The 19879-nt window shown below is 41.8% G+C and overlaps 1 protein-coding gene across 2 annotated transcripts in view; it reads right to left on the minus strand.

The window, feature by feature from the left end:
• Nucleotides 1–19879, minus strand: part of epha3 (eph receptor A3) — a 269035-nt gene that overhangs the window by 62812 nt on the left and 186344 nt on the right. Inside the window, exons 6-11 of one of the 2 annotated variants that reach the window (XM_041210805.1) lie at nucleotides 17411–17535; nucleotides 10050–10209; nucleotides 9585–9687; nucleotides 7629–7696; nucleotides 1710–1835; nucleotides 682–867 (exon numbers count right to left, since the gene is read on the minus strand). In XM_041210805.1, coding sequence (XP_041066739.1) covers nucleotides 682–867; nucleotides 1710–1835; nucleotides 7629–7696; nucleotides 9585–9687; nucleotides 10050–10209; nucleotides 17411–17535 — 768 coding nt within the window. Of the gene's footprint in view, nucleotides 1–681; nucleotides 868–1709; nucleotides 1836–7628; nucleotides 7697–9584; nucleotides 9688–10049; nucleotides 10213–17410; nucleotides 17536–19879 lie in introns of both variants that reach the window. The other variant, XM_041210804.1, reaches the window with a different exon arrangement.

A 19879-nucleotide genomic window follows, 5' to 3' on the forward strand; every position in this document is an offset into this window, starting at 1 on the left:
AGTAATTGAGTTGAATTAAATTGGATGTTTTTCCACTGTCTTCACCTGTTGACACTAGCCTTATTCTTACAATCACAGTGGACATGGAGCACTGGGGAAAGATGAACTTGCAAATCAAATCCCTACAAAGGACAATGAAGAAATGTAGAACCAGAAGATGAGGCAAGACTTGCAAAAGTAAACTCAGCTAAGGTGTGAGAACAACAAGAGATCATGAGCATTGCTGAGAAAAGAGACATGTCGAAGCTTTTCGTCTTGTGCTCATCAGGACGTTTCACACTCTCTTCACATACAGTATAAATTGTTGCTTTCCCCCTCTATTGGCATTCTTGCAAAGTGTCCTGATGAACGCAAGACAAAAAGCTTTGACATGTCTCTTCTTTAAGCAATACTCAAGTTCTGTACTACCAAACAAGAGGTCAGTTAGAACATTCCTTTGTTTTATTTGAATTCCATTGACAGTTGTCAAATCAGATCTGGTCGGTATGTGAACAGTATTCATAGTGCATGTATATTGCACATGAAGTGGTAACTTTTATTAAAAGTTCTAGCACCCTCCATTCCATATTCAAACATTTCTTTACAAGCCAAAGGGACATTCATTTGCTCACTTTCCTTTCAAATAGAGGAATATGGAGAATATTAATAAAAATGCTGGCTATATTAAAGTAGATCCCTTACTTTTTGTAACCACTCCTTCCAGATGAATGATATTTGGGTGATCAAACTGTCCCATAATGCTTGCTTCACTCAGGAAGTCCCGCCTTTGTTTCTCAGTATAACCAACTTTAAGGGTTTTGATAGCTACTGAGATCTCCTTTTTGGAGGGTAGCTTCAGACGTCCACTGCACACTTCTCCAAATTCTCCTGCAGTATAAAAAATAATTCTGTTTGTACTTTCAAAACAAGCTCAACATCCCATCCATTTTGCATCACATGTAAGAATTATTCATCTCAAGGATTAGTCATGTTTCCTCAGATGTGGTTTTGATCCTGTTTTAAAACTTAATAGGGTAATAACCCAATGTTGGACACTTGATCACACTCCTGCAAGGTATCTAAAATGGAAATTGAAGCCAAGTATGCATAGCAAGTGCGAATGAGGTTGGGAGCCACCACACAAGCTGTACCCATGTTTTATGAGGCCCTCAGCTGCTATTCAATCTACAGGCTGTCCATAAGGTTGAGCTGTGGCCACTGAATGGGAAGCCTTCCTTAAAGATCAAATATTTTCCTGTGTTTCTAGTGCTCTCTAGTGCCCCTTACCCTATCTCTTAGCACAAACAGGGTAGGCAGATATCCACTGATTCATGGCACCCAAAATTCCAGTCTTGGTGCTAAAAGTGCACCAGGAACAATAAACCAAATGCCAGAGAATTATGCAAATGTTCTTTTTTATTCATTCATGTGATGTGAGCGTCGCTGGCTAGGCCAGCATTTATTACCCATCCCAATTGCCCTTGAGAAGGTAGTGGTGAGCTGCCTTCTTGAACTGCTTTAATCCATGTGGTGTAGGCACACCCACAGTACTGTTAGGAAGGGAGTTCCAGGATTCTGACCCAGTGACAGTGAAGGAACTGAGGCAGTGAAAGAATGAGCCAACTTCTCTTTTTTGCACAGATCAATCTGTGCCTGAACAACCTCGAAATAACCTTCAGTAGCATTTATTAGTGATCTGCAGTTATTTAATAATATGTAGAATTTAGTACCTGCACCAACAACTTTATCAATAGATATAGAGGAAGAATCCAACTCCTTGGCAAACTCATGGACAGCTTGGCTGGGGTCCTCATATGTGTGTGGATCCACATATGTTCGTAAACCTGGAAGTTTAACTGTTAACACAAAAGTTGAGAAATATCACACACAGCCATGACATTAACACAACTTAACAATATTCACAACATTACTGCTTCCACAGATAATCGCTGTGGAGAGACCAGATACCAAAGATGTTGACAACTACTCCTGCTGCCTCAAACACTTCAGATTCAGTGGTGTTATTGAATAATTAGAAAGAAATTGTAGTTCTTATTAAATTTTAGTTACCCTTTTTCACTCCTCCATTTATCATTCTTCACCAAGTGAAAATTCGACTGCCAAGCTGCACATGTATCTCTGCCAATATCACTCTCTAACCAGTCTATATAAGATATTTGAGAGCAGGCGAGGAAGTCCCATTCGCCCCCCCCCCCCCCCCCCCCCCCCCCTACAAAAGTACCTTGTCTTAGTGTAACATCTCTGTAAGAAGTAGGCATGTATGATTTGCCAGGCAATAATGATTAGGCAGAGTGTACTTCTCACAAAGTCAATACATTATGATGAAGACCATAAGAAGGTTCACGTTAGGTCCAATTTAGAGACTTAAAATACACTTTATATCAATCAATGATTGATGTAAATGTCTTCCTTGTTGCACATCATCCTTTTCTATTTCTTTCTCTGCCTCCATCAAGGAGTCAGACTGGTTCTCCTGGATTTTGTTCCCCTCTCTGGCTAGCATATTTACAAAAGAATTGTAGGCTTGGGTCATTTTTGACAACTTGTCAGGACTGTAGAGCAGCAACCCCCTGATCTGTCCAAGCAGCAGAATTTCTACTTCGGTATGCCAATTGTATGTTCTAGCAGAACTTGTTTGGAAGCATCAGCTTCCTTGTATTCCTGTTTCGGGAGTTTTTCATTGTTGTCAATAATTAGTGTTTTAGGGGGCAGTCTGGATTCTGTTGCAACTAACCAACCAGTCTGCCTGCTTTTTCAAATAGCGTTGGCATGGTGGATGACTGGAATATGAAGGTATCATAATTGCTGCCAGTTTGTAGGCTGGTTAAGCTAGAGGTCAGTGTAACACGGAAAGACTGGAGACTATTTTAGCTTTGAAAAGGGTGTGTGTGAGAATAATTATATAGAAGTTTATAAAATAATAATGGTATAGAAAAAGCAAATTTAGAAAATTACTTTAAACAAAGGGGAGAATCTTCGGCTCGGCGAATGGGGATGGGGCCCACTTGCCAAAGCATAAAATGATGCAGGTTGACGTAGGGTGTGCGTCCCGACATCACCACGCGTCATTTAGATTTTCAGTTTGGCGGGTGTGCAGCCAAAAGCCTATTAAGGCCATTAACAATTAAAATAATTAACAGAGCTGCCCATCCAACCTTAAGGTTGGCGGGCAGGCGAAGAGCCCAGGCGGCCTTCGCATTTTTCATGGAACCTCATCCACGGGCAGGATGAGGTTTCACGAATGCTTTCAAATTTTCTCAAGTATTTTTATTGAAATTAAAGCACATATCCCAGCTCATGTGTCAATTTCACATGAGGGGACATGTCATAAAAATTTTTTCAACACTTTATTGAACTTTCAAAACTTAAATCTAATCCCCCTGAGGCACCTCCGTGCCTCAGGAAGATTCTTGCGCTCTTTTGCGCCCACATAAATGGTGGCACGGAGCCAATCAGGGGCACCAATCGGGTCCATGCCCGCCCCTGCACAACCCCTCCAATGGGGTGGAAAATTCTACCCTAAGTTGCAATACTGGGACATGGGGACACGTTCGAAGTAGTTCAAGATGTTCTTTCTCACACAAAGAATGGGCAACATATCGAATTGACTGCCAGTAGAGATTTAGGGAGGGGAGGGTGCACGAGCTGGAATCAGTTAAGCAACAATTGGATGACATAATGGAATATGTTGGTGTTGTCTGAATGGATGAACTAAGAGAGACCTAACAGATATCTTGATGCATAATTGTCATGTGATTGATTGACATTATTTGGTTCCTATGGTCCAACACATACTTGCATGTGGATAGCATGAGAGCATGATCTATTGATATACACCATGGCCAGGATCTTCCCTTTGTCGGGCAGGTGTGATGGGTGGGCCCAGGACCAGCCGTGAAACAGTCCCCAGCCTGCGATCAGGCCCCGACTGCGATTTCATGCTGGCTGGCCAATTAAAAGCCAGACAGCATGAAATGCACGCTAAGAACCTCAGCGCTGCTGGGGTGGGGGTGGGAAGAGAGTGAATGCTAAAGTCTGCGCATGCATGGGGGAGTGTGCACTGAAATCACATAGCTGCCTCAGGGAGCCGAAGGCACAGAGCTGCGCTCTTTCATGCCCACATAAAATGGCGGCATGGGGCTGATTGGGGGCGCCGATCAGGTCCATGCCTGACCTCGCACAACCCCTCCTGAAGAGTTTTAAAAACAAAATTAAAGATTTTAAAATTCTGGAAATAATTTCCACACAGCGGACTCACACACCTTTATGTGGAGATTATAAAAATGCTGCCCAAAAACTTTTTTTTAATTTAAGTACGGAAGCCTCATCCCACCCGTGGATGAGGTTTTCTCAAAAATCAAAAGGCCGCCTGGCCGATTTGCCCGCCCGCCAACCGTAACATTGGACGGGTAGGGAAAAATACGAGTTAATGAATTGATTAATGGCCTTAATAGGCTTCTTAATTGTCGGCGGGCACACTGCCAACTCTCGCGAATGCCCACCAACCGGAATATCGCGCAATGACATCGGGACGCTCGCCTGATGTCATCGTGCACTATTTCACGCTTGCGCCTGTCCGCCGAGCTGAAAATCCTGGCCCATAGGTTTGCTGTTAGATCTTGATAGCCACATTGGTGCAAATAGTGAGACCCTGCACTTTTGCCAAGACTTCCATCTGGTAAAAGTGTTGTTCAATCTTTTCCTGTTGTCTCCTTTCCATGGAAAAATGCTTCCCAGATCTTCCCGTACTATGTATTAGTGGAGTACAGACTAACTAATGCAACATGTGTCACCAGTGGTGGCCAGGAATGATCCAGTTGCATAAAAATCCAAGGCTGTGGTTACCTTTATGCAGTGCGGGCAGGACTTGTTTTGTGATAAATATTGTTGAGATTAAGTTTGAGGACACAGTGCGTCACTTGCGATAACAAAGGAAAATTTCTTCAACTGCTGGTAGGATCTGAACATTTGAGCCCTGGCCTAAACAACTTGGCAGTAAAGGGGCAGGTTCAGCTCATCTCACATCACTGCCCCCAATACCCCCACACCCCAAACTTTTACACACTATCAATTTTAATGGAAAGTAAAAATGGATGTGTCTAAAACAGGTGTCAGATGTGAATTTGCCTTATTTCTATCAGGTGGATTAGGTTATACCCCTTGGTTCCTGGGGCAAGATCAAATGTTGCCAACAAAAACAAAAAATGCTGGAAAAGCTCAGCAGGTCTGACAGCATCTGTGGAGAGACAGGCAGAGTTAACGTTTCGAGTCCATATGACTCTTCTTCAGAGCTAAAGGGAAGTAGAGATGTGGTGAAATATACACTGTTTAAGGGAGTGGAACAGGTGAAGCTGGATAGAAAGCCAGTGAAAAGTGGAGGCAAAGGAGAGATTGCGAAAGATGTCATCAGCAAAAGGTCAAAGTGTTGTTAATAGTGGTGGTACTGGCTAAAGGAGGTGCTAATGGTGACATTAAGAGTAGAAAGCAGAATATGATAATGGCAGGACCAGGGTAAGCACTCTGGAAAGTGAAAGATGACCCTAGTGGGGGTGGGGTGAGGTGGGGGGGAGGGTGGTGGATAAAAAGATCGAAAAGGCTAAAAGCTGGGGATAAACAATGAATAAAAATGGAAATAAATTTAAAAAATAATAAAAATGAAAATAAGTGAGGAAGAATAAATCAATAAAAATTTTAAAATAAAAATGAATATAGAAAAAAGGGGGGATCAAAACGGGGTGAGTATGGAGGAGAGAGTTCATGGTCTGAAGTTGTTGAACTCAATGTTAAGTCTGGAAGGCTGTAAAGTGCCTAACCCGAAGATGAGGTGCTGTTCCGCCAGTTTGCATTGAGCTTTACTGGAACATTGCAGCAGGCCAAGGACGGACATGTGGGCATGAGAGCAGGGTGGAGTGTTGAAATGGCAAGCAACAGGAAGGTCTGGGTCATGCTTGCGGACAGACCGAAGGTGTTTCGCAAAGTGGTCACCCAGTCTGTGTTTGGTCTCTCCAATGTAGAGGAGACCACACTGGGAGCAGCGAATGCAGTAGACTAAATTGAGGGAAGTGCAAGTGAAATGCTGCTTCACTTGAAAGGAGTGTTTGAGCCCTTGGGTGGTGAGGAGGGGGGAAGTAAAGGGGCAGGTATTACACCTTCTGCGAATGCATGGGAAGGTGCCATGGGAGGGAGTTGAGGTGTTGGGGGTGATAGAGGAGTGGACCAAGGTGTTCTGGAGGGAACAGACCCCACGGAATGCTGATGGTGCAGGTGGGGGGGGTGGTGAAGGGAAGATGTGTTTGGTGATCGCATCACGCTGGAGTTGGTTGAAATGGAGGAGGATGATCCCTTAAATGCGGAGGCTGGTGGGGTGAAAAGTGAGGACAAGGGGGACCCTATCCTGGTTCTGTGAGGAAGAGGAAGGTGTGAGGGCAGAGGCACTGGAGATGGGTCGAACACAGTTGAGGGCCCTGTCAACCACCGTGGGTGGGAAACCTCAGTTAAGGAAGAAGGAGGACATGTCGGAAGCATTGTTTTGTAAAGTGGCATCATCAGAACAGATGCGACGGAGGTGAAGGAACTGACAGAATGGGATGGAGTCCTTCCAGGAAGCAGGGTGTGAGGAGCTGTAGTCAAGGTAGCTGTGGGAGTCGGTAGACTTGTTATGAATATTAGTGGATAGTCTGTCACCAGGAATGGAAACAGAAAGGTCAAGGAAGGGAAGGGAAGTGTCTGAGATGGACCATGTGAAAGTGATGGAGGGGTGGAAATTGGAAGCAAAATTGATACATTTTTCCAGGTCCAGACAAGAGCATGAACCGGCAACGAAACAGTCATCGATTTTGGGAGGGGGCCTGAGTAGGACTGGAACAAGCAATGTTCCACATACCCCATAAAGAGACAGGCGTAACTGGGGCCCATGAGGGTACCCATAGCCACACCAAGCGTTGCCAAGCTGACTATGATGTATGTTCCCCCTCTGTGTGAATTCCTCTTCCTGTTTCAAATCCATTGGAATGTGTAATTGAACACCCAAGCTGAATGTGGTTAATTACTGTCTGCACCAGTCTGTAGCACCAGTCTACACCAAATGAGTATTTTGCAAAATTACAGCAGCAAACAACAGAAGAAAATAACACTTCAAAGATAATGCAGAAATTGCTGTGCAAAAAGTCCCCCAAAAATTCAAACTCACACTGTGATAGTGTGTAAGCTCTCTGAGCATGCACAAGGTGGATTCCTCCCTTACATCATGGCTGTAAAATGGTGTTCCCAATGAGTGCTGAAACAAATATTCTGAATATAATCAGTGTGAGTGATGGAAGTGTTGTACTCTCAAGTTATTGGTGAATGAACACTTAGCCTGTTTCAATGACTTCTCTTAGAAAAAGAAATAAGAGCTTTAATTTATATCCCAAAAGCTCGTTTCACATCTTTAGGATGTCCCAAAACACTTCATAGCTAACTTAACTTAATGTTTTTGAAGTGTTGCCTCTGTTGCAATGTAAGCAAATCCTGTGACCAATTTTTGCACAGGAAAATCCCATAAACAGCACAGAGGTAAATGAGATGCCGCCTGACTTGCTGAGCATTTTTTAAAATCATTTGCAAAATGTTTGCAGCTCAATACTTACTGTGACCGTTTGGGTAATATATTCTTTTATCATCAGAAATATGCTTTGATTTGTTGTACCCACAGAATCTGCAAAAAAAATCAAAAAAAGAGTCAAACAGCCCTAGTCATCAAACACTTCAATATTTCATTGCTTTGAAAGGTTATTTAACTTTCGTGGGTGCCAAATGTTTTCATAACAAGTGTTCCTTTCATAGAAACGTATAAAGCTCTCAGCGTACTCCAAAATGTCAATTCCAGGTATTTTTCCAACTACTCTTATGTTGCCCTTGTGGTTTATCTTACTACTTCTAGTGATTATTACACCATGAATCCATATTTCTGCAACAAGATTAAACTGTGATTGATTGTTGGCGTAAGATAATATGTTTTGATTTCATTCGTGAGCTCAGACATGGTTAGGAAGTAATTCTATACCTTTTCACTGTACTACTTCCTCTTCTCTCCTTTTATTTAATGTTTTATGAATATTTCTTATCCCTCTGGTTAGAGTAACCCATGCTCACTTATTAAGACATCTGACTGGTTCAATTGGGCTGAAAATCAGTGGAGCCAATATCCCACTGTAAGTGCTGGGATGTGTCTTCTGGTGATATTTGTTTTGGACCCTAGCAGATCCCATACAGTCAGAGAGAGGTAGCTTTATTCAAACATTTCCACTGCGTGCCCGCACCCCTAGGAGCTCATCTATGGTGCCCCCACCACCCAATTCTAAGGACACAAAATGTGACAGAGGCTGCCTGTTCCCTGGGACACATTACACTGCTGGGTTATCCATTGGCTTCCTTTGTAGGAAGGTCAAGAAAAGTGACAGTGGAGATAAACATTTGTTTAGAAATCCAGGCCATAACCCAGATTTGGACCCACAGGTGGGTCCCACTTGTGCCCTGAAGTGGCTGGTATTCCTCCTTTTACTGATGTTTTACCAGGGCCGGACAGGCTCTGTTCCAATTCCAGAAGTCCCCTTCCCCAAGCCCTGATACTTCCGATAGAGGTGACTTTTTTGGTGTGGATGGAAGTTAATTTACTATAGGCTTACAATACCAACTTGGCTAACTTAATACTGATTATTGGTCAGAAAGTTGTCGTTTCTAGTTTCACTCTGGACTTGAGCAAATAACTCAGGTTGACACTTCAGTGGGGTGCTGAGGGACCGATGCATTGCTGGAAATTCTACCCATTGTATAAGATGTTAAATCAAGGCTCTGTTCATTTGGAGTTATAGGATCCCAAGGTACTATTTGAAGAAGAGTAGGGAATTCTCCGGCCAAACATTCATCACTTCCAGAATTCTCCTGTATATCATGCTCCCAAGTTCCACACAGTTTGCTGCCCCCCTCAGCTACCGTCTGTATGACTCCTGCACCCAGTTAAAATCAGGATGTAGGAATTGGAAAATCAGTCAGTCTGATAGTCTATAGAACACAATGAAGAGGAATTCATTGCCAATGAAACCTGTTAATCTAGCGTTTATACTAATAAACTGAGTTTGTCATTAGAATGCAACATAATGTAACTACCTCAATAAAGCAATTTCTGCAGTTAAATAATCTGTTGGTATTGGTCAAAGAGCCATGATCTTTCAGTTTCAAAGGAAAATATTTAAGCCATGGTAAATTACCTCTCACAGGTGTTACCAACTTCTTTTTTGACATAAACATACCAGTCACATGACAGAGATTGGCAAAACAATAATGTGGGCTCTTTATTTGAAGATATGACTATATACAAATAGCATTCACTAGGAGGTTAAGTATTATACATCTAATCTCTGACCGACTGCTTGCAGACGGCAGGTCATAGGACTAATACATCACATTCTGTTGAGGCATGTAATGAGTGACAGTAGTTTAAGATATTCCTTAAAGGTGCATGCGCATCATAACACAACAACAGGTGCACAGTAAAATAAGCTGGGAAATGGTCATTTTAACATAGAACATCGTGTTGAACTAACCTCCCAATTATGATGTACATCACCACGGTGAGGAGGACGATGGCGACTGCTGCTGATATAGCAATCATGACGACCTGGCTATTCTCACCAGCGATGGAGAAGGCTGAAATGAAGAGAGATTAAAAAAAAACGTGTTTTGCGATGGAATGTAAGCAGAACAGAAAGAATACAAACACTGCAAGAGTGGCTAGCTAGGAAAAATGACATGTTTCCTACTGAGGGGTTCAAACGATATCATAAGATGCATTAAACATTGGCTGAACTCTGCGATGAAACTATGGCACTGTAATGATTCCCTAAGCTCACACTTTTCCAAGTACTCATCCAATCAATCTGCTGATAGATTCCAGTAACTTCCCCACAACTGACATTAACCTGACAGATCTGCAGTTACCTGGCTTCTCTCTCCCTCTCTTCTTAACTAATGGAATGTTTTTCAATGCAAAAAAACTAATATTCACTTACAGTCAGGACTGGTCTCAAATTCAAACTTGCGGCTGCTGGTCCCGTAACCAGCCGCGGTCCGGGCTCTGATCTGGAACAGGTAGGTGGTCTCAGGTTTCAGCCCGTTGATGGTGACATTGGTGCCCTTTGACCTCATGATAGTGTAACTGGTCTCCTGCTCCTGCTTCAAGACAAACAAAGAAAGGCACATGGTTCATTATGATTCAGTCCTTCCTTAAAAGCTACTTCCTCTTTGAGATTTTTTTTATAATCATCACAAGTTAGACATCACAGTTGAATTTGGATTTTTTGTTTTCATTTGCTTCTCCATTTCCAAAGAAAGAGGTTCATATTGGACTATAGTTCTGTGTGTGATGCTAGACTTCCAATCCTAATCTTCATGCATCAGTTTTCGACACGTAAACGTTGAAAACTTGTATTTATATAGCACTTTTAGCATATCAAAACAGCCCGAAATGCTTCACAGAGGTGCAATCAAAACACGGATTTCTAAAAGAAGGTATTGTGTAGGTTGGTCAAAGATGGGATTTTGAGGAGTGATTTAATAGAGGGAGGCAGAGAGGTGGAGGGGCTCAGGGATAGTGTCATGACCATGGATCATAGCCCTGAATTACCTACAGATATGTTGAACTTTTAAGTAAGATATGTACGTTTCTAAAAAAAGGACATACAAGCAAAAGCTGGCTGAGACTGTAAAGTAACCACTTGCTGGAAAAGCCCTATGTGGATTACAATTGACCAACTAGTCCAGAGAACAGAATGTTGTGCCTAAAAAGATGTCAAGGCCTACTTCAGACAGAGAAACTTCAAAGGAAAAGATTCAGTGCATCTGGACTATAATCTCCTGTGGTTGTGGAGAAAATGCAGGCTGATTACCATCTTAGCAGAAACCATCTCCTGTGAGTTATACCCCAGACTGTGAACATGATGTGAGTTGAAAAGAAAGCAGATCTGTGTGAAAGACATGTTTGTTTTTTTCCCTTCCAGGAATACACAAGAAAAGGGGTTAAAAAGCCAAGTGCAACCCTAGTTCTGGGTGCTAGTCCTGGTATGTGAGGGTGTGCTGTGAAGGTCACAGCTGAAGAACATCAACTAGTCATCCTTGGTTAATAAAAAATTTTGAGGTTAGGCCAGATGCAATTAGGTGCCATGATGGAACAGTCAGTACACAAAGAAAATGAGCTTTGGTCTGCTGAAAAACATTACTTTTTCAACTTTATACATGCAGTTCTGGTTACCCTTTTAAAAGAGCGATATTATTGACCTTGAGATGGTACTTGGCCAATAACTAAGGTAATTACTGGTGCAGGATTTGCAATTGCTCATGGGGGCAGGGTTGGGTGTGGGCTTGCTCTGAAAATAGTGCCCTCGGACAGTGTGTCAGCCTTTCAGCATCTCCATGACACACTGGGATTTTTAAAGGGAGGGAGGTGAGCCAGCAACTGGTATACCTCCAGTTAGTTTGCTTATTAAGTTTATTAAAGAGCTTGTAAACAGACTGGCGATGGACAGAAACAAATTTTCAAAGTTAGTAATAGAAAGAGCAAACAGTCTGGGACATGTTAGTGCACAGCTATCAGAAGCACAGTGGGAAGCCAAGACTGATTGTGGTTGCTGATGGAAAATCTTGTATAAAAAACGATAATCAAACTGAAGTGCTCATGCAATGGCACAACATTGCCATTGTTTAAACAGAGTGGCACTTGAAAGGTGAGTGTTTAGGTACTTGTGTGTGACATGACCTGCCGGTCCTCTGATCTCCTGCCTGCTCTGTTCATCCAGGTAATGGCAAATCCAGTAATGGCTGCCATTTAACTTTTATAATTGCCCTCCCAAACTAGTTCGCGCCTCACCACCATACCCGCTGCCCTTAATTGGGTGCCAAATTCGCATATGGGCCAATTATCTTTTCAATTGAAGATTATATCACATGACTGACCTGGTGCAGGGTCAAGACCCAGAAATGGCCCCGCTATCAGGCTCCTGACCCTGGACTGAAAATTCAGGCCCTGATATCAGAAATTTGACTGGTGAAGAAAGTTTATGGAAATTAAGCTTCTCCAACTAGAGGCTTTGGAGTGACTTAAATAAAATTGAGGACATTACAACAGTGACTACACTTCAACTGTACTCCACTTGCTCTAGAGTGCCTGAGGATGTCCAGAGGATGTTAGTAGTGCTATATACACAGCCAGGTGAAGGGATAATATCAGCACATGCATGATGAGCCAGTTGGACACATTCTTTGCAACAGCTTCTACGATTGTGTAAGTCTTCAAATTAATATAGGGCACTGCCTATTGCTGACAGCACAATCTCCCAGCTCACAGGCAACGGTACCATTCAATCAAATGCTATTCAATCAAGAGCTGTGAAAAAATAAGGAAGATTTTCTGTTGCCAATTCTAGGTTGGTCAGGAGCCTTATTTGAATCATGCACTTTCATTATAGTCAAAACAGTAATCCATTCCCTAGGACTGACATTCCTCACTTGAATAAATACAAAACAATCACCACCTAAAAAACTCCTAAAGGATTTCAGGTAAAGTCTTTTCATTGGGTTGTCATAAAATGAACTGCCGCAAAGTCTGACAGCTGCATGAATATGTTCAGGACATAGTATAGAACCACTTTAGTTCCATTCAACTACTACTCTAAGACTTCAATCTAGGATAACATGTCAGTGTATTATTGACGGATTCCTGCACAGTCAGAACTGCTGCCCTTTCAGATGAGTTGAGACCCCTGTCTGACCATTCAGGCAAACGTAAAATGTCCCATAGTACTATTCCAAGAACATGGAGTTCTCCCATGTTCTGGACAACTTTTCTCCAAAGAAAAAGGCAGATTAACTGGTGTTATCTCATACACTGATTGTGCATAAAGGCTTGCTTTATTTGCTACATAACAATAGTGTTTGCATTTGAGTAACTTATTGGCAATGAAGCATTTTCAGATAACTTAAGGACATCAAAAAGTGCCTTATAAATGAAAGTCCCTGCTTTCTTATAGTCCGAAGCATGTGAAAACTCCATATCCAGTGTTGTCATCACATATCTTTGGAAAGTTCTGAGGGCAGCTAACATATGGTACTTGCCACAATTTGTGATATGTTTTAGCTATTGTGACTATTTGGAGTGGAACATAAACATCACAATTTGCAGCTTCTGTGAATTGCACTTTGTATCTTTAGTTGGTAACACTTTAGTTCCCAGAAATAACAAACAGTAAGATTTGATCTTAAGAGAATACACTGAGGGCCTCCAATGCCATTAAACATAAGAGCAAGTATATATGAACATAATTAGAGCGCACAGATTTTGCAACAATCTTGCATGTTTGTTAGTTTTTAATGAAAATAAGCAATTTAGTTGGAAATTCTTGTCATTTCTATCGTGGACCTTAGGTTTCCTTGTTGATCTTGGGGGAAATTTGATGCTGTTGTAAGTGATAGCAAGGATAAAACACTTTGAGCTTGTTTTTGTAACCCAGTTGTAATAATAATTAAATAATTCTGAAAAGTGTGGGAGAGAGGTGGAAGGTGCAGTAGATAATGCAACTGCTTCTTATATCCGAGAAGTGCCTCAGGTTGCCAACCCTTCAGGGTCAGTTGCAAATAATCCAGGGGAAAAATATATAGGAACAATAAAAAATTGGTTTGCTATAGAAACATAGAAAATAGGAGCAGGAGTAGGTCACTCGGCCCTTTGAGCCTGCTCTGCCATGCAATATGACTATGGCTGATCCTCTATCTCAATATCATACTCCCACTCTCTCCCCATATCCCTTGACTCCTTTAGAGTCTAGAAAAATAGCTATTTCCTTCTTAAATATATTCAGTGACTTGGTCTCCATAGCCTTCTGTGGTAGAGAATTCCATAGATTCACCACCCTCTGGGTGAAGAAGTTTCTCCTCATTCCAGTCCTAATATTGGAAATGAGAAAAATGGCTGTTTGACTGGGTGTGGGGGATAGAGGTGAGAGGTCAGGTCAAGAAACCTCCAGGAATACGTTCAGCCTGATTTGCCAATGCTAGGTATGCCTATGCCCCATATTGCGGCCCACAAAACAAGGCCAGCTCCAGTTCTTCCAGTGCTCACAGCTCAGATGCATTGCCAGAGCACTGAGACCATGAGGCAAGATATTAGGCACCAGCAATTTTAAAGAGCTGCTGGCAATTCTTAGATAGGGGCCTGATCTTTTTTTCACATCCAAAATGTTGCTAGAAGAGGATGCTCTGATTGGGCAGTGGAGATAATGGAAAATGAGCTCCTCTCCACCAAAGGGAAAAAGATCAGCTAGCAAAATAGAATATGAATGTGATTGCTGGCATCTCTTGAAGCGCCTGCTACAAATAACCCGTATCTACTGCTCTATTTAGGCAGGTTAGCCATATTGTGAGAAATAACCCTAACTTAGAGAAAAGCACATTAGCAAGTGCCGTTTTATATCACTTTATCAAACCCTACTTCTACGTTCACTATTTCCAGCATTGTTGTAAATGAATACTTTTATGATTCTGTTAGAACTGATGAGCAGATGGAAACTTCTGTTCTATGAATTTACTAAGACAAATATTGAGGAAATTTTCCCTCACTGAGGTATTTCCGTTAGTGCAGCTGAATTGGTAATTTCCATTGCAGCACCTTCTCTTTAAAGATCACATGTTAAAAAAAGGCTTTACAACATTCACTTTTAGGTTTTGGCAGGGTTATGAAACAAAAAAAAAGGCATTTTTGAAATAAAACAGGAAGATTAAAAATACAAAGATGTTTTGCTAACACCTATGGAGAGAAAAATGCAGGTTAATGTTCATCAGAAATAAAAACAGAAAATGCTGGAAAAAGTACTCAGCAGGTCTGGCAGCATCTCATGAGGGTCATATGGACTCGAAATATTAACTCTGTTTCTCTCTCCACAGATGCTGTCAGGCCTGCTGAGGTTTTCCAGCATTTTCTGTTTTTATCTCAGGTTTTCAGCATCTGCAGTATTCTATCTTAGTTATATTTATTCATAGTATTTTGCTACAGTTCAACATAATTGTTAAGTAATTGTTTTATTATTTGTTCATGGAATATAAGCATCACTTGCAAGGCCAGCATTTATTTCCCATCCATAATTTGGCCTTGAGAAGGCGGTGGTGGGCTGCCTCCTTGAATCTCTGCATTCCATATGGTGTAGGTAGCCCACAATAATTACTTTGTAGTCACAATAGTTCAGAATCTCCCTTATTAACAATTATTCCGTTATGAAAGCACCAAGGTTGGATGTTTTCCAAATGCTTTCTGCATGGGATTTTAGGTGCATTTTGCAGGACAAAGTGACACACTAAGCTGAGGGGGAATAACAAGTGCAGTTGTGGAAAAAAGATTGTAGTGAGCAATGTGTACTCTATGGCTGGATACTGGTATCTTTACAAGATAATAGAAGGTGTCTCAGTTGGGAAAATAACTTGTTGAAGGTTAAAGTTGAAATACTAGGGCAGTGTACTGGAAGAGCTAACTGAAATGTGCCAATGGATACACAGCAGTGGGAGTGGAAAGAAGAAACAGTACAATTGTGAGGTCTTGTGGCATCTATGGGCAGCTGAGTTATGGTGACTGGTTAATCTTTATACTGCACATTGTTAAATTGCAGTTGTTCAAATTACAAGTTATCCCTTTATATTTGCATTAATTGTGAAAGTGCAAGCAAAGTTATTACCTTCTAATTATATTGTTCCTCATAAATTCCATGGCAAATGCTACCCTTGGTACTGAATCCTTAAAGCAGGATACAAACCATGTAGCTTAAAAAGGAAGCAGTCTATTTAGCATTCTCTCTAAGAACGAGAGCAGAAGAAGTAAAATAAGGCAATTGAATCCACCAAGCTATTGAATGACAGGTTCCTTTGCGTTCTTTGTGCAGCAAAATTGTACATGCATTTCTAGAGTACACATTTATGATCTTGGCTGCATATGACATGCAAAGGAAATCCTGTCCATTGGGAAGGTACCAGAAGCAGCCCCACTTCTTTCCCACCGATCCCACGATCCTCAACACCCACAGTTGATGTGTAACTGCCTTATCTTAAGAACATTTTGTGATATCAGATCAAATTTTTTGAACCAAAAAGAGGCTTAGGAAAAGTGGATCCAAACCAAAGTCCAGTTCAAGATCTAAAGCATGATTGCCATGAGAGAAATTATTCACAGGAACTTCTGAAGAAATGGATGCACTTTGAAATGTTGAGAGAGAATTTCCAACACCGTTTTCAGGGGTTTTTTTTTTAGCTTTGTTAATCACTCTACTTTTTATTCATTTTTTTTCTTTCAGTGCAGAAGAGGCCCATCGAGTCTGTGCTGACACGTGAGAAACACCTGACCTACCTACTTAATCCCATTTACCAGCACTTGGCCCATAGCCTTGAATGTCATGACATGCAAAGTGCTCATCCAGGTACTTTTAAAGGATGTGAGGCAACCCACCTCCACCACCCTCCCAGGCAGCACATTCCAGACCGTTACCACCCTCTGGCTAAAAAAGTTTTTCCTCACATCCCCCCTAAACCTCCTGCCCCTCACCTTGAACTTGTGTCCCCTCGTGACTGACCCTTCAACTAAGGGGAACAGCTGCTGCCTATCCACCCTGTCCATGCCCCTCATAATCTTGTACACCTCGATCAGGTCGCCCCGCAGTCTCCTCTGCTCCAACAAAAGCAACCCAAGTCTATCCAACCTCTCCTCATAACTTAAATGTTTCATCCCAGGCAACATCCTAGTGAATCTTCTCTGCAACCCCTCCAGTGCAATCACATTCTTCCTGTAATGTGGTGACTAGAACTGCACACAGTACTCCAGCTGTGGCCTCACCAAGATTCTATACAACTCCAACATGACCTCCCTACTTTTGTAACCTATACCTTGACTGATAAAGGCAAGTGCCCCATATGCCTTTTTCACCACCCCCACTCAAATGCCCCTCTGCCTTCTGAAATCTATGGACACACATGCCAAGGTCCCTTTGTTCCTCAGAACTTCCTAGTGTCATGCCATTCATTGAATACTTCCTTGTCAAATTACTCCTTCCAAAGTGTATCATCTCACACTTTTCAGGGTTAAATTCCATCTGCCACTTATCTGCCTATTTGACCATCCTGTCTATAACTCTTTTGAGTACAAACACGTTTTCATCTGTTCCTATTCAGATGAAGTTACATTGTTTCATAGTTTGCCTTTGTGAGATTTGAACTCTTGATCTTGGGGTTATAAGCCCAGTACCATAACCACTTGGCTATTTAGGCCAAGCCTATATCTGGTGGTAGCCCAAGACACTCAACCTCACTGTTAACCACCCGGCCAATCTTTGTCTCATTTTCCCACCTTCTCGTAGAACTTGACCTCGTAGTCTAATATGATCCCGTTCGGATGTTCTGGCTCTTGCCAAGAGAGAGAAATGCTGTTTCGTGATGTCCGCTCCTTCTTAATGACAGTGACCAGAGATGGAGCTGAGAAAGAGCAAAATACAATTAAAGAATAATTTGCACAAACCTGTGCCAGCTGGAATCATTTCTATCGAAAGCAGTCTCTAAATGATGCTGTCCCTATGGCAAGGCTGAGCAGCTGGAAACACTGTCCTTGAACACATTTTGGAAATGATAACCTTAACAAAAGATTAGTCTGAATTTTACAATGTTTAGACTCCTTCAAGTGGAGACTACCACAACCGTGAGCAATCTGTCACAATCCTTTACCAAGCGACCAGCGTGTATCTGATTGGGAAATTCACAAAGCTTCGCATATGTCAGCCTAAAGCTTTGCCAAAATTATACCTGGCTCATAAATTACAGTCAATTGCGGTTAAGCAAATAGCTAACATTTATCAACACTGATTCACAAAATTATTGTAAAAATTGTGTCTTATAAAGACTCATCCACATTATTAATGTTAAAAGTTTCTTATTTTTGAAAGGATTGGTGGTCAGGTCCAATTCTTACAATAAGCAGCTACAGCCTGCCATGATAGATGATGTGCTAGGTTTCCATTTCAGCAGATGCCACATCGATCCTTGCATTTTTAAAACATTTCTTTCAGTTTCATGTTTAACTTTCTTCCGCTAAAAGGGTATAGCTTCCTGACTGTCAGCAGCCCTCTGCTACAAGAGAGCTTGCCCAAGATAAATGTTCTTCCTTTGTGACTATTGGCAAGCTAATCAAGTATGGGGCCCAAAACCTGTTCATCCAACATTCACACTTCATATTGCAGAATTTCTGGATGTTGATCAACTGCAGAGACTTCAGTTGCTTTTTTCCCTTCCCTAGTCTGGGAACACTAAGCCATTTTGATTATTCCCATTGCTGTAATGGCTGACATCAGTTAGCTCAGAAAATACAGGGACCAAAGCTGAGACTTGCCAGACTTGGATGGATCAGTATGCAGCATGCAGTGCATTTCCTCAATGAGCAATGTTTTTATATACGTTTGTTTCAATTTTTTTAAAAACTAAAATAACCCTATAATCCTCCATTGTTGAGTGTGGTGAGATGGTGGCATAGTGTATTGACTCTGGACTAGTGTTCTCTGGGGAACTGGGTTCAAATCCTGCCATGGCAAATAGTGGAATTTGATTTCAATAAAAAATCTGGAATTAAAAGTCTAATGATAACCATGAAACCATTGTTAATTGTTGTAAAAATCCATCTGGTTCACTACTGCCCTTTAGGGAAGGAAATCTACCATCCTTACCTGGTCTGAACTACATGTGGTTGACTCTTAACTGTCCCCTGAACAAGGGTAATTAGGGATGGGCAATAAATGCTGGCCTTGCCACATCTGGTGAATGGTAAGCATTAAGAAAACAGTTGGAGATTTTTATTAATCTGATTGGAGTTGTACAGGCCAGCTCCATTATCACCTCATCAGCGCATCATAAAAATGCAATGAACTGTTTTGTTCACCCTGCTTTTAGAATAAATAGTAACTTAGTCACAGTCAGTACAAAGGACACAAGTGGAAATGCTGGCATCCCTTTCCAGGGATACCTTCAATACCTTCAATCTGTTGATAATTAACCTGCTTACACGAGGAAATCCCAATCAAGTTAATCCAGAATCAATACCACACATTACACCCACATCTATCTTGGGTTTGAGGGCCCAAGACTTTCCAAATATGCATTGGGACTGAGGCCCTGCTGAATTTCGGATATTGCCAGATTTAGGGTCAGGTAGTTCGGGCTTTGGGCAGTTCAGGTAAAGCTGGGTCAGATGCGGGGGTGGGTTTAAGGATCGTTTGGAGCATGGGGGTAGAGCAGCACACGAAGCTGGTGACTAGTCTGGAGCCAAACAGCACCAATGCAGCGCCTAGCTGAAATGTCCAGGTAAGTTTTTTTTTTAATTTTACTCAATTAAAATTGATGCATGGAACACTATAAAAAAGTTCAGTTTTCAGACACCGCTGGGCTTCAGGTAGTTGGACCTGAGGCTCTTGCTCTGTTTTCCTAAAGCAGTCATATTAGTTTCTGATCTCACACCAATAAATACTGACGACGCTTCCATCACCAGCACCCCTCTTCTTAGATCTCAACTCCTCTGTCACAGTGAATGTACGTGCATGCTTTGCAGTGTACATAAATCTGAGACAAACCAGACGTGTTTGAATTGTCAGCTTGTAGCAGTTATAGGATCTGCTTTACGCACGTGCTTCCTCAAGCAAAACGCAAAGCAAGAACTTGAGACAGATTACTGGGACTATTACTTTGCAATTGGCTATGTGGCACCTGAATTTTAAGTTGATCGGGTGGGAATGTGCCTGACCCGAACGCACACGAAATTGCGCAAAATGACGTCGGG

The sequence above is a fragment of the Carcharodon carcharias genome, chromosome 18 (assembly GCF_017639515.1).
Source record: "Carcharodon carcharias isolate sCarCar2 chromosome 18, sCarCar2.pri, whole genome shotgun sequence".
In the NCBI taxonomy this organism is placed as follows: Eukaryota; Metazoa; Chordata; class Chondrichthyes; order Lamniformes; family Lamnidae; genus Carcharodon; species Carcharodon carcharias.